This window comes from Malurus melanocephalus, unplaced genomic scaffold (assembly GCF_030028575.1).
Source record: "Malurus melanocephalus ecotype Western Australia unplaced genomic scaffold, MMel_1.1 scaffold_381, whole genome shotgun sequence".
NCBI classification, from domain to species: domain Eukaryota; kingdom Metazoa; phylum Chordata; class Aves; order Passeriformes; family Maluridae; genus Malurus; species Malurus melanocephalus.
Genome location: NW_026623613.1, coordinates 98,932 through 115,218, shown reverse-complemented (window position 1 = coordinate 115,218; position 16,287 = coordinate 98,932). Strand labels below are relative to the sequence as shown.

Genomic DNA, 16,287 nt, shown 5'->3' with positions numbered 1-16,287 from the left:
GTTGCACATTATGTAAAAGAATTACCAGAATTCTTGATAAATTGATATTTTCTAGCAGCTGATAAGTATCCCTAAGTAATCATAATTTTCAAAGCTTGTTTTCTTTTATTCTTTTTGCTTTTTCTTTTAACAGAGGTTAAGAGGAAACTTTTAAAAGAAAAAAGAGTTTTTCCAGACTGAAGCTGAGGACTTGGGAAGAAAACACAARATGTCTTCTGAAGGAAAGAAGCTTTTCAACATCATTATTTTGGGAGTCTCATTTATGTTTATATTCACTGCTTTCCAAACCTGTGGAAATATCGCGGTAAGTGTGACTTTCAAAACATGCTACATTTATATCTCAGTTATTTATCCTGAGTTGTCTTTTATGTGCTCTAATGTTGCTTTATTTAGGATTTTCTAGTGTGTAAGATACTTTGATATTTTGTCTTCTTTTGGTTTAGTGTTAACAAGATTAATGTGTTTAACCAAATAATTAAGCAGCTTATTTCTTTAAGATAGCATGGCTACATGTATAACTGTGCCTGATTACCTAGAAAGTAGAAAATTAATCTTATAAAATGTTTGAACTTTAAGATAGTGTCTGTTTTGACACTTGGAGTGTTGAACAATTGAATTACACTGAACATTTTCTATATTCTGTATTCTGTATAGTACCTTTCAAAATATTTGCCTAAGTTATTATTAGCCATGTTATTATTAACTATTTTTTCATAATCTAACACACTTGACATTGAGGGGGAATATGAGGCTAGCAAATGACAAATAGGCTTCYACTATTGCTAAACTGCCAAGTCACCTTCCAGCTGAAGAAGTTATGTGCTGCTGTGTAGTATCTCTTTGCAGAGCAAAAATTGAGCACAACATAATTCAAATTTACTGTTACTATTTAAATTTTTAGGCTCCTGCTACTCCCAGGCTTAGCCCTTTTGCTTCCTGAGCTGCTTTCAGTATATTAGTTCTGTGCCTGCAGGGCAGTTAGATTTCAACATCCCTCTGGAGCCCACAGGTCTTACAGCTCTTTTCTTGCATGCAAGAAAAATCCTTGCTGGGTTCAGACAGAAAAATAAATCTCCTTCTCTGCATTATTGAAATAACTACTTGGGGTAGTTTCTGTAAGTCCTGGTGCAGTGTGATACTATATGTAAGCACTTTAGCAGAGCCCAGCAATCTCAGAAATCCTRCAATGGATTCAGCACCTCACTGAATTGGACTTTGTGACCATGSRATCATGTAATTAATTGTCATAAAARTCTTTACAAGAGACTTTCAGTCAGATCTGCCTGCCAGTCCAACTAACTGCATGGTCTCATGATCACTAAAGCTGATTCAAGGGGAAAAAAAAAAGTAACAGGGAAATAATGAGAAGCTGAAAAGAATGGRAACTCTTATCAGAGATTCATAGTTAGGTCAAGTTAAGAGTATTCTGAAACTTCTCCTTTCCTCCCCCCCCACTTTTAAAATTAAGATAGTCATACCTATCTACATAAGAATGTCTTTAGTGAAGCAGAAGTTTTGTGAACTATTACAAGATCTCTTAATCATGAAGTACTAATTTCWTCTTCAAACATAGATGTTTTCCTGCCAAGTATCTCCTGCATCTTTGTTGTGGAGGTRGTGTGAGTTGTAATTAATATTTTAAATTCTTTGAAGTACTTTGTAGAGTCTATTAATGAGTAATTCTGACATTTGATACTGACTTCAAACCGGTGCACATGTTTTCAAACTACAAGATAGATTCTAATATATTACAATATATGATCTTCTCCTCACAGCAAACTGTTATCACGAATTTAAACAACACAGACTTTCATGGCAGTGGCTACACAAGGTAATTACACAGATTTTCTTCTTACTTTGCTCCTTGCAGGGTGAACTTAGTTACAGTGTCATTCAATAGAGAGACACTCTCAAGAGATTGCAGTATTCTACTGACTTCACAATTTATTGGCACACTTAAAGCACTTTAAAACAGGCTTCTCACAGTCCTGCTCTGAATTTTTTCCAGTTGAACAACATAACGGGTTTGCATGTTTTCTTTGTAGGGAGAAAAAACACCATCATCACATTCTCAGCATTTTACTTCTGGAGGCAAAGAAGGTGGAAGTTTAAAAATAAATCAAACTGCTAGCTCAGGCCTTGGTTGTTTGCTATTGTACACTCTGTGTTTGTGTAGGACAGGTGATGTGGATYAACTCCCAGGAAATGCAACATAAATGTGAAAGGAGTAGTCAGAARGAAGCAAAGCCACAGAAAGCCATTCTCTTTGTTGCACTGACTGAGTCAAATCTGTCAGGCATGACCAGGGACCTTTTGCATGCCAAATTAATCTGTCATGTAGGAAAACCTGATCTGCTGCTTTGAAGGGTTTACTGTCTTAATTTAAACTGAAAATCCCACTGGCACAAAATATGTCTGTAAAATTTCTGCAGTGTGTTTGTCAGAAGATGAAAACCTCTCTGATAAATAAATGAAGTTCCAGAGCATTCTCCTCTAGACGTACAGGGCACAAACTACAATAACTGCTGTTCAGGCAGTATGACAAATGCATGCTGTAAATTACAAGATGTGATTGGCTGCAGTAGTTTGGGATTCTGCTCAGCARTCCAGGGAGCACTGTACAGTCCTCTTTTCCCACGTGGAATGCAATAGGTGAAGGGAACGGAAGAAAGTAAGGGAATGTTTGACCATCAAAATTTTGCTGATTAATTATGTATGTACTTAACTGGATATTTCAAAATCCACTGATCACTCTTAAATCAGTTGCAGTGATGGCCTGTATTTTATTTTAAGTATTTAATCATCTTTGTTTTATATTTCTGTAGCATGTCCATTATTTATGGAGTGTTGTCTGCATCAAATCTTATATCACCTTCAGTGGTTGCAATAGTAGGACCTCAATTCTCCATGTTTGTTAGTGGTGTATTTTATAGGTAAGTATGAATTTTGAGCTTTTGTCTGCTTCCTTTGAAATATTTCTTTCTTTTTTATTTTTTTACATSTAAGGCTCCTGTGCCATACATTAAATTGTGCTGGCTGGGAGAAGCATCTCACACAGATACTGCGGATGTGTAACTGCAGAGTATTTCAGCCTACTGGAAACAGCACGTTTTTTTTTCCACAGCGTTTCCAGATTTTGCTGACTGTGGAATTCAGGTTATGGTCTCAGATTAATGACTATATATATAAAAAAAAAAAACCTCTGTGTGCTAGTAGGGTAAATAGATTTTTCACCTAGAACCTAACCTGTTTTCCAACATCCCTTAGGTGAGAGTAGCTCATTTAGAAGCACCTAAGTGAGGTGATCTGATTGTTAAAGAACATTGTCCACTTTAAGTCAATATTGAATAAACTGATGTGTTCTATTCTAGCCTGTACATTGCAGTCTTTATCCAACCTGCTACATGGTCTTTCTACACTGCCTCTGTGTTTATTGGCATTGCAGCTGCTGGTAAGGATTGTTCTTACTCTGCTGAACATTTTTTATGAGATTTGAATATGCCTTTAAAATATTTTTATTTCCTGAGCAATATATTCTGTCTGTTCCAGTCCTCTGGACAGCCCAGGGAAATTGCTTGACTGTAAATTCTGATGAAAACACCATTGGAAGGAACAGTGGAGTATTTTGGGCACTCCTACAGTTCAGGTAAGCTTTATTTCATAATATTTCTTTTTGGTTGTCTACATATTCTGCTTTTTACATCTTTTTATAAGGGGAAGATTGCATCCAGAAATACTCCCCTGGTACCTTGCAGTCAGTGAAGTGGGAGGGAGAGAGGGAAGCAACATTTTTATTGGCTTTGTGCATTACAGAACAGGGCATAAAAGAAAGTTGGATATTRCTATCTCTGCTCTTGAGGTGCTAAAAAGATGCATTTCTGTTAGGGGAGCATTAAGGGATGTAACTGCAATCTTGCTGATTGTGGAGGCTATGCCAGTTTATGCCTTTTACTGAGGAAGAAGCTGATTTTTGCCACCAGAGTGAAGATACTGAAGATGCCCCTGGCAATCAGAAGCCAGAAAAGAAATCTTGTACTTGTTGTTGATGGCTYTCTGATATTAAACTCTAAGTGCTCCTTGACTAAAAGAGTCAATGAAAGGCTCATCAAGAAGGGCAGTGAAAACAAGGCAGTGGATGCTGTGTTGTGGCCATTAAGTACTTTGTGCAGGAATAGTTATGCGTCTCATGAGAGTGTAATGCAATTAAGATATAGAGAAAAATAATACAATTATGCAAGAAGATAGAGCTGATGGATTGAAGAGAGATTGAAAAGGTTGGGGCTCATTCCTRTGGAGCAGCAGCAGCTGAGGAGGATTAGACCTATGTGTTACCCAAACATGAGGGCAGCAACTGAGCTGAGTGTGGAACTGTGGCTCACAGAGTGCTGCTGTGCTGGAACTTGGGTCATTTGGTGAGACTGAAGAGGACTGGTTTAGAATAGATAAAGTGCTTTGTACTGTGGGTGGTTAAATTTCTGGAATTTGCAATCACAGGGGAGTGTRGAGTTGGATTGTGTTAGCAAGGTCAAAAAAGAATCAAACGAATTCATGGGAGATGGGTCCAAAAATGGTTCCTGAAGGGAGATCCCTTTTATCTCTAATGCAGCAATTCTGAATATTGGGAAATAATCAGGGGAATGAATTGCAGAAATGCTCAGGGTGCTGAGCCTGCATTGCTAATGCTGCTGTGGGGATGGGATCCTGGATTGGGAGAACATCAGCCTGCACCAGGGGTATATTTTTGTTTCTAAAGTTTTCAGTTCCAGAATTTATACCTCAGTATGTTATCAGAGTAGCCGTTCCCGCAAACACAACTAATTTTGTGTTTTACAGCGAGTAAAATGCATGGCTTAATATGAGGAAAAKTAACAGTAAAACAGTTTTAAATCACTCATTCAGAGTAACTGTATTTTGGAAAATAGTAGTTAGGGGGAYACAATTTCACTGAACTGAAGCAATGCTTCAGACAAGGCACATGACCCCGCAAAGGAAGTATTACAAAATCACCTCCATAAATATGTGAGCTTTCTAACCCATACCCTTCCAAAAAYAGAAGCAACTTAGATGCAGATTTCCTCATTTTTGCCACCACCTYGTGTCTTGATTGATGAAAATGAATAGCGAACATTATGGGGCAGAATCTCCAAATTTGTTTCAAGTTTTATATAGAAGAAGCTGGCATGGAGAGTCTCTCGTGTCTTTATTTCTTTCACAATTGTACAGCCTTGGGACTTTTTCTTTCATAGAATAGTACAGTGATGCAMCAACCCTATTTTTTTTCTTAGAATGCATTTTTGACCTTTGTCCTTTTTATTTACAGCTTGTTTTTTGGAAATCTGTATATATACTTTGCTTGGCAAGGAAAAACTCACATATCAGGTGAGTCCTGCTTGTTTATATGCCCAACCTTTACATATAGTAGCATGAATAAACAGATGAAATAATGAGCTCAAAAGTGGCAGGAAGCTTATACAATAGCAGACTATTTTTTGCCCAATTTATTGTAGGTGGTCTCTTCTTAAAGTGTGATTTTGATTCAGTGTTTCATGGTACTCACAGTCCTTGTATTATGTGTGATGTTTTCCTTTATGCAATGCACTTTGAGTACCTTCTTTTAGGGYATTGTCTGTGGAATTCTTCAGAATGCTGATTTAGGAATAAGATTTTCCATAGCAGCTGCTCTGGGATTTTCCCTGTGTAGACAAAATACACGTGTCTGGGAAGAAGGTATTCCGGCTGTGTGTGTAATATTATACACACAATGCTATTCCAAAATAAGCTCCTGGTGCAGAGTGTCCTCCTAAATCATATTGGAGATGGATTAAGCTATGAAATAAAGGAAAAGAAAGGAAAACCATCCCAGTGGACTTCATKGCTGCACTGATCATTGTGCTGACACAAAGCAGTGTAGGAGGCAGAGGCTGAGATGGGGCAGCACTGCTGGAAGAGCAGAGAAAGAACTTGCTCTTCCTCACTTTATGAAGACAAATTCCAGATGGGATTGTAATTAATACTGTAGTTTTTTCCATCTGACATTGGCAAAGATGAGGAATTGGAGAACAGTGGATTTTATTAATGTCCTAAAGCGGGATAGTGGTTGAGACCCTGTTTTGGAAGCAAAGATTTCTTTGTCAGCTGCTTAAACCGGGCAAAGTATGGGGGTATTCACTAAGATAAATGCAATGGTGAAAATAGATTTTAATAACCAAAAATGAGCATTGTTGGGAAATCAATGTTCTGTAAACAAGTAAGTTTGATTTTCCTGTTCTATAATGACTGATAATTTTCCTTATTTAGTCCTAAAGTGGAATATCTRCTAGAATGGTCAATTCTTCTAATCTTTAACAGATGAGGATAATTCTGCTCTAGTCAATCAGGAATAAGATCTTGACTTTTAAATGATAATTATCAGGCTTCAGAAATAACAGAACAGAAAGAACAATCCACTTCTTTCTGTTAGATCAATTGTTTTGGTTTCTCCACAGACACAGATTTGGTAATGAAACACTGGTCAAGTTTTAAAGGTCATCTTCTGCATCCCCTCACCTGTGAAACAAAGGTTTCAGTGTTATTGGAAGTCCTGGAGACACTTTGAACCTGGGGGTCTGAAATTCTGTGCATTCCAAATTTCACTGCTCTGCTAACCATAGAATAGGGCAATTGACTATGAGGCAGTTCTGCTGTTACATTTTTCTCTATCTTTACATGTCTTGAGATTCTCTCTATTAAAAAAATATATATGAAAAGCTTTAACAACATTTAAAAAACATTTTTTTTCTATCCATGTAAAAATATTACTGGCATTTCAAGGTGTGAAGCACACTTTCTCTTTTTGGATCTGTGATCATGCACAAATTATTTTTAGAACAAGTTTGCATTTGCTGTTAAGCTAAAGGGGAAGTAAATATAGATATTATCTTCAGGATCATGCATTAGCTCAGTCACAAATATTTGCTGCTACTGGCTTTTTTCYCTGCTTAATATTGGTAATTGGCAGTGACTTTTGTATTAGCTGTGTCTGTGCCCTGCTGCAGTAACCAACTTGTTTAGCACAGTTCTCCCCCTCCAGCTGCTGTGACAGTTCCTGAGGTTTTGGTGGCTTTAGTGCTTTTGTAGTTTCCAAACCTACAGTTTATAATGCCATGGTGCTTATGCTTCTGATGCTGGTCCAGAGCTTCTTTTAGAAATTTCAAGGGGTTTGGGGCAGTTTATGTCCACTCTGAATGATGTAAGTCTTCAAAGATGTACTTTCTTCTGCTAATAATTTATGCACTTCCTTTAATTGGCTGCTCCCTTGGTCAGAGCCTTTGCATGGCAGAAAATGCGAGGGACCCTCTTTAATTTGCCGATATTTAATTAGCACCATAAAACTGAGACAGGAGTTTGCCAGCAGCTCCATGTGRAAGGTAAGCTAGAAAATTAGTGTGTGTTGAACATTAGTATGTCTGTGTTAGATGTTTGAAGGTAGCTGGATTGGTTTGAATCGCTTCTGCACATCTGGTTATGGCTCTTGTTTRTTTTTCCACAGAGAGCGATCGCAGAACTGTCTTCATTGCTCTGACTGTTATCAGTCTTGTGGGCACAGTTCTGTTCTTTCTGATTAGGAAACAAGAGGACACAAAAGCTCCAGGGGATGATGATTCCACTAACGAAATCCTGGGGGAGAGCTCGTAAGTGTTGATGGCAATAACATGTTGTCACATCTTCTCATTTGTGCTCCTGCTCCGCAGAGGAGCATTGTGCATTCACTTCCCTTCTGTGCTGGAAACATRAATGTTATCAACAACCTGTGGGATTCACAGATTTAATAGAAAATGCCTGTATTTTAATAATGAGAATATATGAGAAATAATGTTCTTGATATGGCATATTCTCAAGGGTGAAGTGCAGTACTGCTCATGAAGTTTTTCCTTTGATAAACAAGTAYCTTGTAAAAGATACCCTTCACCTCTTTTCCACTGATTATTGCTAAACAACTTTATGCTTTATCCTGCCCTCATCAGCCRAGTTAAAAGGCTGGAATAAGCAGAAAGTTTTATAGGTTTTATGGGTTGTTTTACAAACTGGAACATGTTGTTCCTATCATCTCTAAATATATATGCCACCCTGATAAATACATTAGAAATGCACAGTTACACAGATTCAATGCACTTTTGCCTGAGGCATCAGCTTGAATATTTTTGCTTTATTTAAAGAAGAATGAAAATGTTAGAAAAGCCTCGGTGAGTATGCCTGTGGAAAAAATGTCAAAAGCTAAAAATGTTCAGAAGAAAGATTCTGTTAAGCAGGCATTCACTAGTGCAGACAGCAAATAAATTTTGTGGTTGCTTTAGATCTCAGAAACTTCTAAAAATACATTGGCCTATCCCAGCATATAATGCTGGGCTACAAAATGTACAGAAGCTTTGAAAAATGAAGGTGCCTTCCAGCACAGCAATAGGTGCCTTCCAGCACAGCAATAGAGTGTGGTTGTTCTTTGTTCATTTTGACCAAGTGATTTGTTTACCCAGGTCTGCAGGAAACAAAATGATGAGAGCAGTGGCTGCCTTCAGTAAGTACAATTTCACAAAAGAGTTGCTTCAGCAAACCCTGGCACCTCCTGTCCACCTCTCTGTGTTTGTGCTGGTGATGTGATCATGTACAAAACACTTCAGCCACAGACCTGTGTAGTCCAGGACAGACTCAGAGTGTTCCTCCTTTGATGTGGTTTCAGATCCAAACTGCTTTGCAACAGCTTCCTTGTACAGAGGAGCACAGAAGGAGCAGGTTACAACTTGGGAAAGCCACAGTGAGATTGAAAAATAAAACTCAACAAACAACAAGATAAAAAGAAGTTACATGTTGTTTGATTTTGTCACCAGTTGATACCAGTTAACAATTTAGAGCTGAAGCATCTGCAGTTTCCTTTGGTGTGTTCTGCCTGAGACTGTTAAGTTTGTTTGGAGAATGTGGGGATCTTCATGGAAAATTCATTTATCCTTTCAGGAGGCAATTGCCATGAACTGAGAGTACAAAAATACAGTGAGCAGAAAATTGAAAACAATGTATCTCCCCTTCAACATTTCCACCATTGTGTTTCTTACAAAAAGTTATGTTTGGATGGCACATTTCTTCTAGGTTGGAGGCTGGGGTTGGTTTATTTAGCACTCTGCTATAATAAATGGTAAATAAAGCTTTATTATACAGTTCATATAATTTTAATGTTTGCTTTAAGCAAAGAGCAAAAGTAAGTGTAGATTATTTGAGTGGTATTATCAGAAGTTTTAGTAATTGTCTTTACTATTTYTTTACAGAAAAATCTATTACACTGAGCTTCACCAAAGAGATGATGCTTCTCAGTGTTACAACAGCCTATACAGGTATGAAACCAGCAGAGTTTCACCATGGAGTAGTGCCAGGGCATTGCTTGGGATTTTAACCCCAAATTGTAATTTTAACCCCAAACTGGAATTTTAAGCCCTATCTCTCCAAATAGTAGTTGGCTATTTTAATTAATTTTGGTTTGCTCATGACATTTCTCTGTCCTGGGAAGTGTTTTTCTATGGGAGGAGGGTGCACCTAAATCTGCAGGTGCTGGTTTAGTAAAGTTCTGAGTCCCAAAGTGAGGGCTAGGCAAAATTTACACACCTGGCTTTTATGGGATATGATATTACACTATCAATAATTTGTAGATTGTTTAATGCAGTTGTATTGCATTTGAATTAAATGTTTGTACATCACACTTTCATTAGAGATTCCTAATGCTCTTCATTTTTGTCTTGGTTCTATTGGGAACAAGCTTAGCCATTTTCAACTGTTTTTATCATTAGTATTTGCTGTGGCAAGAGTTCTCATTCTTTTTAGCAACTTTTAGTTAAACTTGGTCTGCCATCCTTGGTGTATGAGTTGTAAAATGAAAATGCATTTTTGCCATATAAATGATTCTTCCACAAAAAATACTATAAAATCCTTGAAAATTTTTTGGTAGTGTTTCTTGCTCTTTATTTGGATTCAGATGTAATTTTSTTCMTGATCAAATTAGKTTTTTTTTGTTTTTTTTWAATAAATGCACTTTCAGTACCTAAGCTCTGAGTCACTGTTATGGAAAATTAATGTTAGGTGAAAAGAAAAACTTAAATGTGAACAAAATATAAACACTGCAGTTTACAGTGAGCWATAGAATAGATAAATAGCAACAGTAACTCTGGAGCTGGGTTATTTCAGCCACTAATCTGAGTTTCTTCACAGCCACTGAAGTGTTGTGTTAATCCAGATTAACTCACCTGAATTCCCCTTACAGGTTTAGTGCAGTGGGAATGTGGGGCAACATAACAAGGCAAGGAAGTCAGTCAGGTTTTGATTGAATTTCCTGAAATTTGGGTTTACAGGTGGCATAAAAATCAGTCAGTCCAGGCTGGGGAAAAAAATATCTGCTGCCATCTTCTGGATCTGGGTCGGTGTTGCCATTTTATGTAGAAGGGAAGCAGAAAATTCCATAAGGCCAGCAAGGGCTTTTATTCCCAAATTTCTGGTCAGGTTAAGATGCTCCGAGTGCACCCCTCTTTTTGATGCCATGCAGTTCAGACAGGCCAGGATGTGTTGTACCAGAGTCTGGCTGTAGCAAAAGTAAAATTATAGAGGTTAGAAAGTTTTCTTTTGAACTGTTTTTCTCTATTTAGGCATAACATTTTGCATTGTTTTAAATACACTTTTAATTGAGTTGGTATTTTTATGGTGATGGTTGTGTTAGCTGGACTCAGTGGTGTCATCTTCCCTCACTAATGGCAATAGAAAGAAWGAAGGATTTTAAACAAATAGGAGCAGTTCTTTCTCAGTTTAAATTCATTATGTATGTATAGAATTTTAGGATTCTTAGCTGCTTATTGCTATTTGGGGATGCAGGGACTAAGTTAATCYATCAATTGTTTGGTTTCCTTCCAAGGTTTGGTGTTAACATTCTTTTCTGGAGTGTATGGAACATGCATTGGTGCTGTGAATAGGTTTGGCAGTGAAGAGAAAAGCCTGATTGGTCTCTCTGGTATTTTTATTGGTGTTGGAGAAATCTTGGGTGAGTCTAAATTTGCTACCTTTTGATTAGGGTGATATAGTTCTTAAAAAAAATAAAAATAAAAAAAAATTAACTCAATAGGGTGTTTTGAACTTCCAGGAATGATTATGTGAATAAAAAGCGAACTAGTAGCAATATAACTGGCACTGTGGTTCCTTACTGCACTCTGAATTTTACCTTACACTCTGTCAAGTGTATGTGGACCAACATCTGATGCCTATGAACTCTAATATTCTGCATTCTCTATGGATTAATGTGGAGAATACGCAAGACTTAAAATTGTAAAATTCTCACTTAAAAAAGTGAGAAACACTGGGCTGCAATTATTAGGGAATTGACACCATTTTGCTATTTCAAATGCTATTTGGAAGCAGTATTATGTTTGCATTAATACTGCTTCTTGAGTGATATAATTTTTTAATTTTTGAATAAATGCTTACACTAAGGATTTCTTTCTTTAAAAAGTTTGTCTGTGTTAAATGAGATGTGATATTTGAATAAATTTGGATACAGGTAATGTTCATTGAGTAAATACTGTTCCTTTTCTGTAGACTCAAGCACTGTGGTGTTTCAAAAAAAACCCCACTGTTCATTAGCAGCTCAGATSCATTGAATTGCATGTTTTTGCAATTAAGAGCTGAGCACAAGGCTGTCCATTTTCACTTAGTGCTGTTTCGATTCTGAAGGAAACTGGCTGCTGGTTAAATACTTGCTAGAGGTGAAATGTCTTTATCAGCAACCATCTGATCAATCTCCTGCCCCATTTTCCTGCAAACTCCTTGGGGCTGTTTACATGTCAGTCAGTCTTTGTTATCCAGYATGGAGACCTTTATAATTTAAATTGTCAGTTTTTTCAATCTTCACTTCTGGTTCAATTCCCTCCTCTTTCCTGCTCCTGCAGGTGGAGGAATCTTTGGCTTGCTGAGCAAGAAGAGTCGCTCTGGCAGGAACCCAGTGGTGATGCTGGGCATCTTTGTCCACTTCATAGCCTTTTATTTAATYTTTTTCAACATGCCAAATGATGCCCCCATTGCTCCCATGGAAGGAACAGATCAAGTTGCTTATATGATTCCAAGGTATGTGAGATTTTTTTCCATTTCTTGGTTGCTGTAACTCAGGGTGCATATAAACAGCTTGTTCCTCTACAAAAAATTCCTTGAAGATTTTTTTCTGTGTAGTGACTAACTCCCCAGAAAAAGCTTTCAGGAATTCTGTTTTTGTTAAAGGTAGCTATTCCACCAGTGTGCACCCAATTTAGTAACTTGAATGGTGTAAGAATAAAAAGCCTGGGGATGAATAATAGCAGTTGTGTCACTTGACAACTGATGTTTCTGACATGTAGCACAATAGCAAGACCAGCACTATTGTAGTAGGTGTGAAGAATTCAATTTTATTTTAAAACAGTCTTGGGCTCAGTTTTACATCAGGGAGAACCAGCTTTGCCCTGTTGCACTGATTTCCAAAGTCTTCCAGTGCTTATTGTCAAATTCCACTCGGTCTAACTGCAGCCTGTCCCTTCTAGCACTCAGTGTTTGGGGGAGGARTGTAGAAAGCTTTCTTATCTCATCATTACAACTTTTTTTTGGTGTGTATTTTTGTTGATTTGTGTGAAAATCCTGTATTGTCAGTTTTGCAGACCCAGCTGCTAACTTGCAATTCTAAGCATTTGTGCCTGTGCAGGTGACTGGTCTTAGCTGGAGTATTTTTCTGCAAAATGAATTGGTATTTCACTAATATTCTTGTCGATTTTGTGAGCTCACCTTGTGCCTCAGCTTTTAATCACTGCTGTGTGGGCTTTGTGGCTCCAAGCAGCAAAATGAGTTATTTTGGTGATCTAATTCAGTGTAGAATTGACCGCAGGTAACAATAACAGAAGTCTTGGCATTCAAGAAATTAAAGCAGATGAAACTACTCTTTTTGCCAAGCCAGGCATTCCCATTTCTTTTCTAGTGAAATTAAAAGTGTGATAACTTTCTTCCATTCTCACTTTCCAAATAAGTCTGCCAGAAATAGTTTATAGATCTGTGAGTTGTTTGAATGAATGGCTTTTAAATTGTAATTACTTTCTCCTTCAGCAAAGAGGTGGCCATGCTCTGCAGCTTCCTGCTGGGGCTCGGGGACAGTTGCTTCAACACCCAGCTCCTCAGTATTTTGGGATTCCTCTATTCAGAGGACAGTGCTCCTGCCTTTGCCATCTTCAAGTTTGTTCAGGTATTACCTAATGCAGCCTTTTGCAGGTAGAACTGTTGGGATGTTACTGAATTGCTGGGTTGGGCTTTTTAATGAGGAGAGAAAAATGGTTCTGTAAAATATTTTATCCTGAGTTTTGATATAAAATATTTTTGTGACCCTGGAAACAGTTTCCTGGGCTGTGATCTTGAAGCTTTGTCTGTGTTGTTTCTAGACATGGTGGTTTGAATTAGCAGAGATTTTAGTAGTGTTTTTACCAGTTTGAAATACCAGCTTGCAATGCTACAAACACTTTGGAGTTTGGTGTTCATTTTCTACAGTTTAAATGTGTTTAAATAACAAGAAAAAACTAAATCTGTTGTGGGACACGCCAAAACATATGTTGAGGTATAATGAAGCCTCAAGATTGTCTGTCTACTACAAAAGCATTCTGAGAGCTTCATATTAAACTGTGTCTGTGTCAGCTGGATAATCCTTCTGTAGTAGCACCAGCCTGGAAATCTCCACTGATAATCTTTTCACTTTGTTTTTCCTCTCAGTCCATCTGTGCTGCAGTCGCCTATTTCTACAGCAACTACTTCCTCCTGCAGTGGCAGCTCCTGATCATGGTGATCGTGGGCTTTTTTGGAACAATCACCTTCTTCACGGTGGAGTGGGGAGCAGCAGCAGCTCTTGCTGCTCGGGGCTCAGACTACAGCAGCATTTGATCCCTGTGCCAGGCCTGCTCTCACTGCAGGAACAGTGCAGGCATGATTTTTGGGAAGTATAAAAAGGTGAAAGAGGTCGAGTTGCTGCGGAGYTTGAGATGAAGGAAGCTGCTACTTCAGTCCAACTGAATGTGAAACAAGAGRAAAAAAATGCCACATTTGAAAGGCTTTTTTTTCCTTGCTTTGATCACCTGAATGGGGTGTATGTGTTGTTAAAAATCTGGTATTGGAAATGGAAGGGAATGTCGGGATCCATGTATTGAGCAATTCTCTTCTGAGTTGTCCCTTTCAGAATGTAATTGCCTAATTTTGCTCTACCATGCATTGCAGAATTACTTTGGGGTTTTTGTCCCTTAAATTATTTTTCCTATATTCTAGTTCTGCAGACATTTGGATTCCTGTATTGAATAAGTGATATTTTTATAAGGTAGATTATATTGCAGATTGTGTCTGCACAGCTGAGAAATCAATTTGGCATTGAATTTTTCAACAATTAGATGTAAGGAAGTATTTCTTGGGAAATGTTGCCTTATTCTGTATTGCTCAGCTCCTTGCTTCCCAGCCATTTGTTTATTAATCTGTTTCATGTGCCTAGGTTGTCAGATCCATGAGGGGTTTTGTTTGTTTTTTCTTCTGTTTTGGGCTTTTTTGGTTTTGGTGGTTTTAATTTTTTTGTACGGAAGTCAATCAGGTTGTAGTGTGACATGAAAGATTTGACAAGAATTTGAAGAAATCACCCTTGGCCARCTTAAGGATGGAATCCCAAGGTCTGTGAAATATTGATGATGGAAAACAGCCTCTGCCTCAGCATCTCAGAATTGAACTGTGTTGGGAAAAGTGCTGGAACTTCCTCAGGGTAGTGCTGTATGAAGAACCATAATCCACAGAGGACCATAATCCATGGCTTCCCTCCCAGAATCCCAAATAGTTCTTTTSAKTTCAATGGYATTTTCATCATAAAATGATGAAARTCTGTGATAGGARCACTAAARTAACTTTAAAAATTACAAATGGCCTCAGAATATGAACTGTCACAATAATATTGCAGTGTTCATTCTKTTGCATAACCTGAAACACTTGTCCTGAGGTGTTYTGTTCAGTCTAGCTTGGGGAAATTRTACTGTAATCTTACTCCACCAAATATGAAAGCAAGGTTACTAGCATAGWACCTAAATTTTAATCCAGAGCTGTTATAGATGATATAACAGGCAGTGAGTGCAGCTCACCTTGRCTTTATCTGCCTACACAACTCTGAAGCACTTGCAGTTGTGTTTGTGGGGTGGGCAAAGAGCAGGAGTGGAACACTGAGAAGGTGKTTTTAGACACTCCATGGAACTATTTTTAGAAAAGTAGCGTTCACCAACCTTTTTTTTATGCACAGTCAGAATGTTAATGTCTTACCTCTAAAGACAAGTTAAATAAACCTCTGCTGGTTACACGTCAGTGGCTCCCACGTGTTGTAACCGTGTAGGTGCTCCCAAGGTTAACCCTGGGCACAGAGGATGGCATCTCCTGTGACATTTGCTGTCACTTTTGCTCTCCAAGAGCAGTCACAACTCCCGTGGAGCACAGCAGAACAGCCGAAGGGGATCTTTCTACAAAGGGATTTTTAAATTCACGGCAGGCTTTTGCTGTGAGATCAGCGAGGTGTTAATGGGGGGATGAGAGGGCACCTGAACATCCAGCAAGCAGAGAAATCTGGGAGGACAACCAGGAGAGAGAARTCCCAGGAGATTGAATGAATGATGTTAAAGAGAATGAGGCAGAACATGGATTTGAGTGAGGGGTTACTGAAGCCATTCCAATTTGTCAGGCAGCCTGAGAAAGCATTCAGTGTTCAATCAATATGTGATTAATGRGACCAGCAGCACTGCAAAGCCTCTCTCTCACCCACTCCTGGTAGCCTGCAATTTCAAGCACACTATTTTTATATACTAGGCACTACAAAGGTGTAGATTAAAGGATGCTTCCAGTGATTAAAATTCTCATGTTCCTACACACTTATATTTTCTTCAGAGTACCAAAAGGGATAAAGAGCTTTTCAGATGGGGAATTACTGAATTTTTTTTCCTACAAACTCTTTCTGGAACCTGTTCTTCCCTCCACAGCAAGACATGAAGGTTCACAAGGAACAGTTTTGTCTTACAGTATATTTGGGGGAAGAATTATTCTTAGGTCTTGTGATGATGAGTAACTTATAAGTGCTTTTTACACAATGTCATTTAAGTGGGTTATGGCTCTTATGAGGTTGCTTTTTAAATTGATCCCTTTTAATGATCAACTTCTGTGATGTTCATTTGCCATATAAGAATTATATGAACTATTTTATTAGAAATTAAAGAG

The 16,287-nt window shown here is 38.0% G+C and overlaps 1 protein-coding gene across 1 annotated transcript; it reads left to right on the top strand.

Annotated features, from left to right (window-relative positions):
• The first annotated feature begins 134 nt into the window (after window positions 1-134).
• On the top strand, window positions 135-14,631 carry MFSD11 (major facilitator superfamily domain containing 11). Its single transcript, XM_057378944.1, has 13 exons — window positions 135-304; window positions 1,776-1,831; window positions 2,826-2,933; window positions 3,372-3,451; window positions 3,550-3,646; window positions 5,321-5,379; window positions 7,529-7,670; window positions 8,511-8,551; window positions 9,294-9,359; window positions 10,922-11,047; window positions 11,949-12,123; window positions 13,123-13,258; window positions 13,777-14,631. The coding sequence occupies exons 1-13, from the start codon at window positions 209-211 to the stop codon at window positions 13,942-13,944; spliced, it is 1,350 nt and encodes a 449-aa protein (XP_057234927.1). The 5' UTR covers window positions 135-208; the 3' UTR covers window positions 13,945-14,631.
• The last annotated feature ends 1,656 nt before the right edge of the window (window positions 14,632-16,287 follow it).